General features: G+C 34.1%; 1 protein-coding gene across 1 annotated transcript in view; it reads right to left on the reverse strand.

Moving 5' to 3' along the window:
• Window positions 1-14510, reverse strand: part of LOC131077426 (TITAN-like protein) — a 139196-nt gene that overhangs the window by 72127 nt on the left and 52559 nt on the right. The window contains exons 3-4 of the mRNA XM_058014921.2: window positions 7441-7819; window positions 7183-7268 (exon numbers count right to left, since the gene is read on the reverse strand). Of these exons, the coding sequence (XP_057870904.1) occupies window positions 7183-7268; window positions 7441-7819 (465 nt within the window). The remainder of the gene's footprint in view (window positions 1-7182; window positions 7269-7440; window positions 7820-14510) is intronic.

Below are 14510 nucleotides of genomic sequence, written 5' to 3' on the forward strand. Positions count from 1 at the left end.
ATAATATTATAATGCTGGCCACTCTCTTTTAAACTTGTTTTCACCTTGAACTTTCACCACACAAGCAATGTGGGATAAAACATTTGTACTTATACTTGCCTAGGGAAAATCGATTTGCTTCTAGAAGGTGAAATTCATTAAATGCTCATTGCAAATCATTTATTAATTGTTTTTAGTTTTTTAAATAATCGTCAACGTCATTACAAAACAATTAAATTTGGGTCACATTATTAAAAAGATTTCAAAATTTCATCCAAAATTGGACCCATGGGGAAAATCGACCCCTGTTTGGATTAAAAAATCCAAATAAAAATAATTTAAAAATTTTCAAAAATGCACATTGGGGAAATTCGACCCATGTCTAGATAAAATTCCGGACAAAATCTCATCATAAATCGCACAAAATTGCCTTCAAGGGAAAATCGACCCAAGTTGGGAGTCAAAATCCTGACAAAAATCATCAGTTTGGCCAAAAAAAACACTTTGGGGGAAAATCAACCCCAGTCTGGATAGCAATCCGGACTTAAAAATCTTCAATTTGCACTTGGTGGAAATTCGCACCAAGTCAGGAATCACTATCTACACTAAAATCCACAAAACGTCGTCATGAAAAGCACTGGTGGAAAATCGATAGTCATCAGGAATCCTCACTTAAGTCATCGTAACTTCATCCACACTACTTAGGGGAAATTAGAAGGTAGTCAGGAAATTCCCAACACTTCGACAAAATTTAATCATCCTAGTGGAAAATCGCCCCTAGTCTAGATTTTGAATGGGGAAAAATAAGGCATGTCTAGATTCCAAGGGAAATCCATGTCTAGTCTGGATTTTGAGTGGGGAAAATCATGGGTAATCAGGAATATAAGGGGGAAAGCACCTCTAGTCTTGAATTTTGACCTTTTAACACTTAGAATATGGATTTTCATCCAGAATATGATGATTTTTCCACTCAAAACCACTAGGAAACTTCAAAACTCAATAAAACTCATCTGGACTTGAGCAAATTCACCAAAATTTGAGCGAAACACAAGGAAACGTATCGGGATAAAGTGCAAAATAAACTTGAATAACTTCCTAGGAGCGAGAAAACAACTCCAAAAGGTAAAACACCTTAGCACTTAAAAATCAACAACGAGGACGTTCAAAAAACACGTTAACGCTCAAAAGGTTTACACTTTAGACAAAATTAGGATCATTTAAAATCTCAACTTTACATGCTTGATCCTATAACTTCAAAAACCCTAAATGACAATTAGGCATGATCAAAAATCTGAGACTCGAGCATGGGAACTCAAAATTGCCCATTATGCTGCCAAAACCCTAAACTAACCAACGCGGAAAGCAGGAAAGAGGTGGTCCCCGTTTGCAATGGGGCGATGTGTGAAAAGGTCACAACAGGACCCAAAGGCAACAGATGGCACAAACAAGGAAAGGAAGGTAGACAAAACATATTCAAATTATCAAATCCAGTTTAAATCGCTTAATCATCAAAAGATTGTGTAATTGAAAACAAATCTTGCAATAAAGTCAAATTTCATAAAATGATTGTACCCAGATTGCTATCTGTAAACTTTTAACTCTCTAGATTGTATAAAAGAAGCATGTCCTGACTCCTAGGTTTTCTTGCTTCCAAGCATACCATTTCATGCTAAAACTTGTAAGATGCCAACTGATGTAATAAAAGCAGATTCAATGTTTATGTTGGATTTGCTTCCAGATAGCCAGATTCCTAAGGAAAATGTAACCATGCAATCTCTGAGCTCATAGAAGTGGCTTCATGTGGTGAATCCAAGTCGGCTGCTCTAGGCAAATCAGATTTAACCAACGTTTGAGGTGTCTGCAAAACACTTACTCCAGAATAAAAGACTGCCTTCCACAATTAAGAAATGTGGAAAATCCAATAGCCAGAGGCCCAAATAATCCAGAAATCGGATCACGAGAACCATGTAGGCCTCACTAAACCAAATAATCAGCATTTAATTATTTTATTCTGACTGAGTCTAACTGAAACTGATGTAAACTAAGCAAAGTCACAGTAATTTTCTGACAGAGAAGGTCGAATTGGGTCAGATTGTCTTCAATTTAATAAATACAGGTGTAATTATCAAGTTGCAGAGATTCTCCTTGGTTTTTGTCAGAATTAGATTTATTTCCTTGGATCTGGTTCAGAATCACTGATCAGATAATTATTTTGTCTCCAAGACTCACTGTATAAATAGGTTTTTTTGTGAATTTTGTAGTAAGGTTGTCACTTGTCAGACGCGGGAAGTCTGAATATCTCTAGTTGGTTATTATTTAGACTTCCAGCAATCTTTCTTGATGTACAGTTAATTCTAAGCAGATTTTAATCCTTCATGTTGTTTATATCAATGGTATTTAGCTTTTTAAATTTTTCATGTGACCTCTGTTCATTTGTTTCATGATTAAATGTTTAATTTGTATTTCTTTTGCATATTATAAAAGTATTGTCCCAGACATTCCATTTTAAGGAAAAATAATATTCTTTATGAATTGTTGCTATTAGATCTGTAATATCACTTTTCTGTTGGCAATCAGTTTTGCATGGAATAGACCACACCGTAGTCTGTTGAATGTTGTTATTAAGAAATTTCCCTGTTTATCATCAGTTCTCGAAATGGGTATGGAGTCAGACAATTAGTCCAACGACTTGACACAAAATATGGACTAAAAGATTTTTCTGACACCCCAGAGGATGGTCAGGCAAGACCTGCTCTGAGCATAGTTCTTTCAAACAGATGCCAAAATCGAGGGATTTCATCTTAATCTATAAGTTGTAAGCTCATTTATTTTTATAAATATATCCTAAAAGAGGAGACTCTAGCTTAATCAATAAGTTGTGAGCCTACGCCTGTTGGTGGGCTTAAAAGCTACATCAACAAGGTGAGAGCTGATGAAAGCCGTAGCTCCAACGGATATGTACCACCTAAAAAGAAGCCAATGTGAATATAGAACCACTAACAATCACATGCATTCAAAATTTGACAAAAGACTTATTTTACCACAAAGTAGGTCAATTTTGTAAAATGACTCAAACATTAAAGAACAATGACCATAAAACTTTGAGGAAAGATGGAAAAGTGGATATTTGTTATGCATGAAGAATTTGATGCATTGGGAAAAATTATACGTTGAAACTTGGTAGAATTTCTTGAATGCAACCATGGCAACAGTATCAAGAGGTATATAACCATGATTAAGTCAAATGGACCTGATGACAGATACAAAGCTCATAAGTCTCATCTAGTTGCTAAGGGATATGCTATGATGGATAATATCAAGATGTTATTCACACTTACAGCACAACAAAATTGGATACTATATTAAATGGATGTGAAATCAGCATTTCTTAATGTCTATGTTGGTGAAGACATATATGTAGAACAACTCAGAGGCTTTAAGTTATCAAGAAAGGAGAATTTAGTCTACAGACTGAGGAAGGCATATGGTCTCAAGCAATGCCTGGGGCATGGTATCCTATAATTGACCCATGCTTCTAGGTTAAAGGACTTGTAAAGAATTATTGAGATGCTAATCTGTATATTATGCATTGAGGATGTGACATTCACATTGTATCCTTGAATGTTGATGACATGATTTGTAGTGCTGAAAATAGTCTCAGATTATTTTAACATATCAAATCAACTACCATTTTAGAATTTGAGATCACAGGTTTAGAAGAGCCGCAATACTTTCTTGGTATGGAAGTTTCGCAATGAGGTGATCACATTTTGGTGTCACAATCAAGTTTGCAGTGGATATGCTACATTGGTTTAATATGGATGGTTGCAAGCCAATTGCAACAGCAATTGAGGTTGGGTTAAAGTTAAAAGTGGAAATGAAGACTTCAAGTGAGTTGATCCCAATCTATTTTGACAATTAATTGGAAGTTTGATTTATTTGATCACTACTTAAAAGAGATTTTCTTCACAGTCAATTTGGTATCCACCAACAGCAATTGAGGTTGGGTTAAAGTTAAAAGTGGAAATGAAGACTTCAAGTCAGTTGATCCCAATCTATTTTGACAATTAATTGGAAGTTTGATTTATTTGATCACTACTTAAAAGAGATTTTCTTCACGGTCAATTTGGTATCCACCAACAGCAATTGAGGTTGGGTTAAAGTTAAAAGTGGAAATGAAGACTTCAAGTCAGTTGATCCCAATCTATTTTGACAATTAATTGGAAGTTTTGATTTATTTGATCACTACTTAAAAGAGATTTTCTTCACGGTCAATTTGGCATCCACATTTATTGCATAACCTAAGAAAGTTCATTAGATAGCAGCTAAGAGAATTCTCAGATGTATTAATACAGTCAGTTATGACTTAGTGTGCAAATCAACAAAGGATTTTAGAGATTTGTTAAAAAGGTTCAAACTAAGCAGGAAGTGATGATTACAGGTTCAACATCAAGATATACATTCAGTATAGGTTGGCAGCATTTTCATGGTGCATCATAAAGCAACCTACACTATCATTGCCTAGAAAAAGCTGAGTATAAAGCTGCAGTTGCAGCAGCATGTGGGAAAGTTTGGTTGAGTCAGATCTTAGAGGACTTAACCAAAAAAAAAAGGGATATCACTTGTTTGCCTTGTGTTAATCATAAATACCATCTAGATGACTAAGCATCCAGATTTTATGGCGGGACTAAAAATATTGAGATCCAACATCATTTTATCAGAGAGTTGATGTGATAGAGACTTTACAAAATACAGTATTGTAGCAGAAAAGATCAGGTAGCAGATATATTTGCAAAAGTACTACCAATGGATAAATTTTACAGGTTCAAACAATCAATTGGAGTCTCCTCAAATGGTCGTTATGAGGTAGAAATTTTGGGATGATGCCCATTTGACAGTTACCTTAGTCATATAATGGAATCACTCACAGAGACAGTTGTAAGCATTTTATATGAATGGGACATTTTGTATGTTTTCCTATATAAACATATCTATTTAGGCTTGAACATGCGAAAAGACAAGCCCATATTTGTCTGTTAATTGTGGCCTGGAAGTTGTAAGGTAGGCTCGTCATTTAATGCCTGTAGAGGTAGCACTGTTACAAATATGTATGCTTATCAAGTTTTGGAGATAGTGTAATGTCCCCTGCTAGGGACTGCCTGTTTAACAAGCATCATTAAATATTATTATGCATTAAATCAAATTATTAAGCTGGAGACAATTAATTGTTCATAATACCATCGATAATTATTATATTAAGACCTCATCCTTACTTCTTTCCTAACCGGATGGGGCTTTACTGTCATAGGGTGCTTGGAAACCCTCTCCACAAATAGGCCCAAGGGTTTCATGAACACCAGTCAATACCACCACTTGGCCCAAGGGTTTCATGAACACCCATCAATACCACCTCTTGGGGCTCACCTATTTTGGAATGGAATTACTCCGCCTCTCCCTACACAAACCAACCTATCCTTCCAAAGGCATTAGCGAAAGGTTTAAGGCTAGGTCATTATGATAGTCTTTCATGTATTAATATTTGTCAATAAGCATAATTAATCCTTTAATTCATAATGGGCAGATATAGCATACCAATCTGCTGTTTGTAAATTGCTTGCCAATGAATGATCGATCTGAAGTCTACCATTTCTCTCCTTCATTAATATTTCTTCACATTCAATGCCTTCTTGGATGCATGGGAATGGGTCTCTTATACCCTCCCTAATCGGTGAAGAGTCATGTCTCTAATTGGTGGTTATACCCATTGGAAAAGGAGGGGTCTGTTTATTACTAATCTCTATTTAGTTATTCGCTTCTCTCAACAAACCGGTACATTCCCTTAATCAGATCACAGCATGTAAACGTATGACTTAGAATATAATTTAATAATATTAATAATAATACGATCGCTGCCTTTTAATTCATGTATGGTCTATTTAATCGATGCAAAGGCAGACAGATCTGACATGCGTCTGACCTACTCTGCCATTATTGCAGTATGCTGAATATAGATGATTATTCTAAATATTTATTTACAGTTTCTGTGATAATCACTTCTTTTCTGGGATTTAGTAGTTAATTAATGATATTGAAATATTAATTAGAATTTTATTAAAAGATGTTATTTAACGAAATATGTAATATAATAATATGTTTATTATTAAGGGGTTCATTCACATATTTAAATTGAATGAACAATAAACTCATAATTAAATAATTGATGCATAAGCATATTCAGATATAGATTATTATTATTTGACAATATGGGGACATCACAGAGAGCTTCAGAATATAATGTAATTGCATATTCCTTTTCACACTCAGCATTTGTGTGTGATAGATAAACTCTCCAACACAACCTTCATTTCACCAACATCCAAATTACAGATCTTCATTGCAGATGTTGATAAATCACCAAATGACTTTAAAAATGGCTTGAACAAAACTGAAATATATCAATAACCTTATTACGGGCCAAAAGCACCGTAAATAGTTCCTCTACTAGAAACATAAGGTCAAGAACAAGATCCTCCACTCCATTCTTATAGAAAAGAAAATTTAGCTCAATACAGTCGACTGTTGAAAGGTGTTTAACACTCATCACAATCACAGTGTTTGCATTAATTTAAAAGATTAAGAATCTTGAGAATATGTCAGGTAGGATTGCAATAATTGTGGCACATTGTTGTTTATAACTTTATGGTAACTCTTGCTGCATGGAAAATATACCAGTTTTTGGCATGACAAACATATGTAGCATTACCTATCTACCCTAACTAACAAAAAGTTCTTGTGTATCAAAATGGCAGTCACGAAACAATGTAGCATGTGCGCTTTAGATTCCAGATCATTATACTGTCAGTCATTCATGTAATTTATGTTATATAAACATAATTCAAAAAAAAGAGAGGAATAATAGGAGTATTCTTTCTCAGCCCCTTAAATTCAAATGGGATATAAACTCCAATCTTTTTCCACCAATGTATGGTAATAACATTATTTCTAGTGTAACCTTATGGGACAGACAAAATACATCAGATCACCTAAACCATGGACCATCATCTCTCAATTGAAACGCATTTTTAGACACATGCTGCCATCAATAAATCATTTGTAGAAAGCAATAATATTCTCTATAAAATAGTCCAAGAAATGTTTCTTAGATTGCTGTTGAAATTTGTCTGGGTATACAAGTAAACTCACTTCTTCATGTCTTGGAAAGCTGCCCAGCCAAGGTTGTTCACTAGAAGCACTTGAAGTGGACACAGCATGGTTTTGTGCTACACAATCTGCACAACACTATTAGATATTGCACCTCAAACAACATTTGGATTTGACCATATATGCTTGAATCTAATAACAGAACAAGTGGTGTGACCTACAATAATCAAATGCGTTTAAAAAATCAATTCATACCCTCAAAATACAAAAAGCATTGACAATCCATAACAATATACAAACCTCCCGCTGTAGCTCCAGCATGTACAAGTCTTTTCTTTGAAAGCAATTGTTTGTTGTTGCTTTCTTGAGCATGTTTCCAAAGAGGTGCATGATTTGCATTTATCCTTGAAGAACCTGAAAAATGGGCATCCTGAGAAGCCAGATGGGCCACAGATGCTCTAATATCTCCTTGGCTAGAAACCTGAGAGTTCTTATCCTTAAAATATTGTAAAGGCAGAACACTATCAGAAAGATTATTTGTTATGGTGTTTACAGAAACATTTCCGATTGTACCCATATATATAGAACTATGTTTGAAATGGATATTATTTATATCTTCATAGCAGCAGCCTCCTGATGGCATAGACATCCTTTCCAAAGACCTGCAACCATTTTCCCACTGCAAGTACGAAGAAAATTCAAAACATGAGTATCATGCAACAAAACACATGATGAATCCCATCGGCATATCCAGAAGTGTGGTGAATTAATATAATTCATAATTTCATTTATCATGTCATTCATCATTCTTTGAGTGGTCTGCAACTCAACTGAAATATATTAAGCCTCGAATGTGTACATGGGATTTGTGAGCATTAGAACTTAGATATCTATGAAGATAAGTTTAACAAAATAGATCCATACTAAAGAGAATTATTATGACTTTTCTGTCGCAGACATTGTCTGCCTTCCATTTTGGGAACCACATTCATGAGAAAGAATCCAGAAGAAGTTTTCCGACCTTTTTGATTGTAGAGCTGCTTATTCTTTGATGCAACCCAGCTCTGTGAGCCTTTTGTATTCCACATGAAATAATATTCACAATTGGAACAAGGAATTAACATGTAAGGAATTATCAATGTTAACTGCAGAATTATGAGAGATACAGACATGGTCACTGTGTTCCATAAATTTGGTAGGTTCAGTAAACTTCAGGATTGCAGAAATGTTTGAAAAATGTGGATTATGTAAACTTGTGCATGTCATTAAATATAATCACAAATATATGTGGATTATATCAATTTGTGCATGTCATTAAATATAATCACAAAATCAAACATCCATAGCAGGAAAAGTAAAACTACTAAAAATATACATAAAGATTAAAATTTCATTCTTCCTGACATTTCAAAATTCAATATTAAACATTAACGGTTAAAACCATAGCAGCAGAAATCGTTTGGGTAAAGAATCGGCAAACCAAGAGTATAAGATTTTTTGAAAAAATCAAAAAAAATCTCAGATTTAAATAAAACATAAAATATTGTAGAAAAAAGACAAAAACTGTTTTAAAAACTTAAGGCATTTCCATAGCATAGAGATATAGAGAGTTTAACCCATGAATTGTAGAAAATAGAATTTTGTTGTTTACATTAATATGGCTGATTACATTGCATTGCACAAACCATACTTTATAGAGCATAAATAATAACTAGATGGTTAAAGTTAACAACATTTCAATTACAATATAATTTGTACAAAGTCAACCTATAAACTAAGTACAAAGTTCCAAAAAATTAAACGTAGCCAATGACTCTTGCTACTACAAAAAGAATTGACCTCTAGGATCTCAAAATCCTCAAGCTCAAGAAAGTCATTAAACAGATAATTTTCCTTTGCTGATCAAACATCATAAATTACAAAACGGGAATCAAATGGTTCATATTTGTGAGTTAATAGTACTTGCAATCTCTAGAACAATGTGAAAGAGAACTATATTAAGAGTGTGAAAGGGAAATTATATGACAAATGAAGCAATTGTAAAATTCAATTTATTAGATTTTGAATCAAATAGCTCAAGAAAGAGAAGGAGAAAATGCTTTTCAAACAAAACCTTATATCTCAAAAGACCATAAATGATATTGAAATGTTCTCATTAATAATTATTTTAGCAGATTTCTAAAACAGTAAAGGGAGTGTTAAATATTTTTCCATTAGATGATAAAGACCTGCTAGTACAAAAGAAGAGAGCAACTCTTTGAGCCACAATTTTAGCTATTATTATTCAAGTAAATTTTCCTTGATTTTGTGTATAAGAAAGAGGATGATGGAGTTAAAAACATTGATGGACTTTGAGTTGAGAATTTGAAAAATTATAGGTAAAAGTTTCAATGGAAAATTGAAGCATGAGGAACACTCCCTTTCAATGGGGTAGTTGCTGATGAAATCTATCTAGATTGTTAAAGAGAAAATATGAGGCCTACTTTGGGAGGGATTAAAATAAGCCCACAAGACTAAGGGCATGACTACTCTCAAGGAATGTATTAGTTTTCCTGATACCTATTTAACATGCATGGAATGCTACGCTATATGTCTAATGCATTCATGTACTGCTATTGTACTCCTTGAAAGCCTTCCGAACCTCCATGTATATGACAAACCTAAATGGAATATAGTTCCCTAACAATTGCAGGGCATGCATTTAAGCAATGAGTTTTCACCAATTGACAAAGCATTAAGAATATAGAATATGTAGGAAATTTCAAAATAACCAAAACAATCCTTCATTTTGATATTAAATATTGCTACAATTCATTTTTTTTCAGCACTACAAGTTGATTTTTATCTTTCTGATAGAAATTGTTCTGCTTCCAAGTTCACAATGTCTATATACTATTATGTATATACTTTTGATTCCCACTCAATTATACAATTGTCAATACCCTACCCACTTGTAATTAAAAATTGATGGCCAGTGTCAAATTGAAGCTCCAAATTGTCACACTTGGTTAGCATCTGAAAAGTAAATTTGTCCCAACCTAACCTTGATAATCTAAATAACCACCATGGGATTATTGTTGACAATTGAAATGTTAAAATTCTTTTGAATAGTCAGGATCACAAGAATTCCAAGAAAACAAAGCACTTTAGGTTGATATCAAGCCAATGGACTTTAATTTTAGTTTAGTCTGGCTTTCTATATTTACTTTTGGCAAGTACTCTTTTAAGGTTCGGATATGTCAAAAAAAACATAGAAGCCTTACTTAGTATTTATGATATTGTCTACTATTGCCCACTGAATTGTCTTTGGAATTATATACATGGAAAGGATTACTATGAGCCTAAGGCAAATGACAGTAGTGTGGAATACTAAGAAAAAAACAGCACATATCCTAATCATTCCATGTTAACATCCTCAACATCAAATGTAGAAGCATACCAAAGAACGTGTCTCTATTTTAATGTCCTTAACATCTATTAGAAATATAAGTCCATTAAAGGCCGCCTACCTACAATTTTCCTCAGCAACATGATGAAATTTGGCGAATCTTTGATGGTGAACTACGTCCCAGTGGCTAGCGTTCAGTTGTGTGCTAAAAATCAAAGAAAAAACTTGATTAAATAGCAATGTTGTATGGTTAGGGTATCACAACAGATTGGCGGATAGTAAATGCATTTCCCTAGCAATTTTTTTGTTTTTTTTTTTTGCGGTCTAAACCTTTAAAAATTGTAGAACATTGCTAAAATTGCAGCTAATTAAATCAGGATTTTTGGGGGAAGAAAATCATTTCAGCCAAGGATTTTTTTAAAATCACAAAAGTCAGGATTTTGTGAGGATTTATGCTTCTATGGTTAAAAAACCATTCACTCCACTACCATTGACATATAACAAGTTGAACATATAAATGGAAGCATCAATCTCTTTACATCTCATGTATCATCAGATTTTTAGAAGTAAAATAACAAAGTTGCCAATTCTGACAAATGGTAGGAGCAACCACAAAGTAGCTCTATGACACAATATTACAAAATACTTGTATGATGCAGTGAACTACTCTACAAAGAGACATAAAACAACTATTTAGATAGACACTTTCTTGAATATTTTACGTCTTCTAAGTTCCAATTTTTCATCACATTTTGTAGTTTCAATTATTTTCTAGCTTGCCAGGTTCTCCCCTTGGACGGCGAGGTCTTGGTCTGGTTCAACAAACCCGGTACCAATCTCGGTTCGATCCGCTCGTGAATCCATCTAGGGTGTACCGATTCGTCCTAAGTGAACCTAGGGCAAACCCAAGGCGAACTTGTATGCCCAAGTGGCCACTTTTTAATATTTTTTGCAAAATTTAATGAAATTTTGAAGTCTGACACCCTTGGCAACCCTAAAAGTGAGTTTTAAAACACATAGGAAGTTGTCAAACCTTTCATTTGATGTTATTTCTTTTGCAAGCAGTTATTTTTTTCCTACAGGTTGAGCAAATTTTTGCTTGTAGCATCAAATATAGGGAGTTGAAGATCGATTGTTGAAGCTTGATCAACTGTTGCAGCCTCATCCCTACTCGTTTGCAAGCTTCCATTGGCTGAAAGAGGTAAGTTTTTATTTTCATCCATTTCCATTCTTTTGTTTTTGTTTTGAATGTGTTCATCAAATTTCTTGCTATAGGAACTAGAATGGCAACTAGCTCTACCTCCACAAATGAACAACAAAAGTACAAAATAGATCCAAACTCTCCTCTATGGAAATACATTGATGTTATACGTCCGCTTCTAGGAGGTAGGGGATTCCTTTGTAAATAAATGCAGGGGATGTGATGCACAATGTTCTAGTTCATATTTTCAAGTGAAAGGTCATTTGTGAGGAATACCAAGAAGAGGCATCAAAAGTTGCCCTAGAAAAGATGGTGTGCCTATACCACAAGAAACAATTTTAAAATATATTAGGGAGCAAGATGAAGCAAATGAGAGAGAAGCACATAGATTAAATCATCCCATTTCAAAAAAATAAAAGGGAATGCAGCCCCCATCTAATCCCAATAGTGTGGCAGAAGACCACCCATTTTTTACTACAATTGAGCCTAAAAGTAAAAAACCCATTGTATGCAAAAGATCAAAGGGACCTTTGGAAAGTGCATTTCAAAATGAGAATCAACACATTGCCAACCAAGATGTAGCAAGACGTATATATGCAAATGGGTTGGCTTTCAATGTTGTTTGCTCCCCATATTGAAAAAAGAAGTTGAAAAGTGTTAATGAAGCTCCAAAAGGGTATAAGGGCCCAAGTTATGAGAAGGTACATGGCACCTTGTTGGAAAGAGAGGTCAACAGAGTTGAAGATGCATTGAAGCACATAAGGGATTCATGGATTAAGACAAGTGTATCCATTGTTTTAGATGGGTGGAAAGATTCAAGAAATCGTCTCTTGATCAATGTCATAGCAATGTCCCCTAAAGAGGAAGAGTTTTTGAAAGCCGCAAATTGTGAGAGGCAAGTAAAAGATGGGCAATTTTATTGTTGATATTCTCATCTCTGCCATTGAGACAGTGGTACCCCATAACGTTACTCAAGTCATAACGAACAACGCAAAGAATGGTAGAGCTGATAATTTGTTGGTTGAGGAACGATATCAATATATCTTTTGGACACCTTGTGTGGTCCACTCACTCAATCTTATGCTACAAAAGATTGGGAATAAAATTGAGTGGATCAAAGAGTTGTATGTGAAGGTTGAGGACATCTAGATGTTCATCACCAACCACCACATGTCTCAAGGAATTTTTAGATCATTTTCGAATTTGGAGCTATTGAAGGTAAGTGAAAAAGTAATTTAATTTTACATTTTCTGATTTTCTGATTTTCATAATTTGATTGTGTAATGTGTATTCTTCTTTAAAATTTGTCTTTAATTTTTAATAATTTTGGTTTTAATTTCTATTATAGGTTGCAGAGACACATTTTGCATCTAACACAATCGTCTTAAGACGACTTGTGAAAGTTAAAGTGGCACTTTGCAATATGGTGATAAGCCAAAATTGGTCTATATGGAAGCAAAACACCATTGAGAGGGCAACAAAAATTAAGCAAAGGATATTAGATGACTCATGGTGGATTCGTGTGGAGTATCTACTTAGTTTCACCAAGCCCATTATGAGCATGATTCGCTATACTAACTTGGATAAGCCTTGCAATGGAGAGGTGTATGGTGACATCGACTCAATGCTTGAGAAGATGAAGTGCCATATAAATGCAAAAGAGCAAGACCATGAGGAGACTTTCTTCAAATAATTGCATGCAATTGTTGAAGGTGGTACAAGATGACTACTCCATTACATCTTGCCTATGCATTGACCCCAAAATACAACTGCAATCAGTGTCTTGATATGCCAAGAAGGCTTGCCCCATATAGAGATTTAGAAGTGTCTGAAAGGTACAAGGCAGCATTCCTTAGACCCTTCCCTAAATATGATGTGCGAAATTTGATTACAAATGAGTTCATAGATTTTGTGAGCGCAAATGGTTTAAGGGTTGAGGCTTTTCGTCATAGGTATAAGAAGGATGCTAATAGTTGATGGTACTTCCATAGCTAATGCTCCCAAAACCTGCAGCCCCTCGCAATCAAAATTTTATCACAAGTTTAACAATTAATGAATATTTATTTTTTAGTATTTAAAGTTTTGTTTATAGTTTTTTCTTTTTCTTTATATTGAAAAATCTATTAATAAATCATAAATGTATAAATTGTTAAATTTGTCTTCATAGGTTGCTAGTTCATCTGCATTAGAAAGAAATTGGAACACATATTCTTTCATCAACTCAATAAAGCGCAATAGATTGCAATCAAAAAGAGCAAGGAACTTAGTATATGTGCATTGCAACTTGTGTCTCCTTTCACACAAGCAACATGACTACAAGCAAGAGGAGTCGAAGATGTGGGATATAGAGCCAGAGCATATTGACTTGGATGCTTCCACTTCTCAACTTGTTGCATTTGAGGAAACAGAAAGCAAGAACACTATTAGTGCAAGTGGCATTGGCATTGGTGTATCTAATGTCAATGATGATGATGGCAATGATAATTTAGAGAATTCATTTGATAATTAAAACTTAAAACTAAAGTTCCAATTGTTGAAACAATGATACTTTAACTCAATATTATTATATGATGCTATGATGGTATGATCATAATGCCATGATTACAAGTTTATGGTGGTTTTGTTGTTTAACTTAATATGATGATATGTGACATTCTAATCTTAATTCATGCTTCTAGGCTACACATATACACGCACATGTATATGTATATGTATATGTATATGTATATGTATATGTATATGTATATGTGCATATACGTACATATCCATAAACGTATGTGT

This window comes from Cryptomeria japonica, chromosome 3 (genome assembly GCF_030272615.1).
Source record: "Cryptomeria japonica chromosome 3, Sugi_1.0, whole genome shotgun sequence".
In the NCBI taxonomy this organism is placed as follows: domain Eukaryota; kingdom Viridiplantae; phylum Streptophyta; class Pinopsida; order Cupressales; family Cupressaceae; genus Cryptomeria; species Cryptomeria japonica.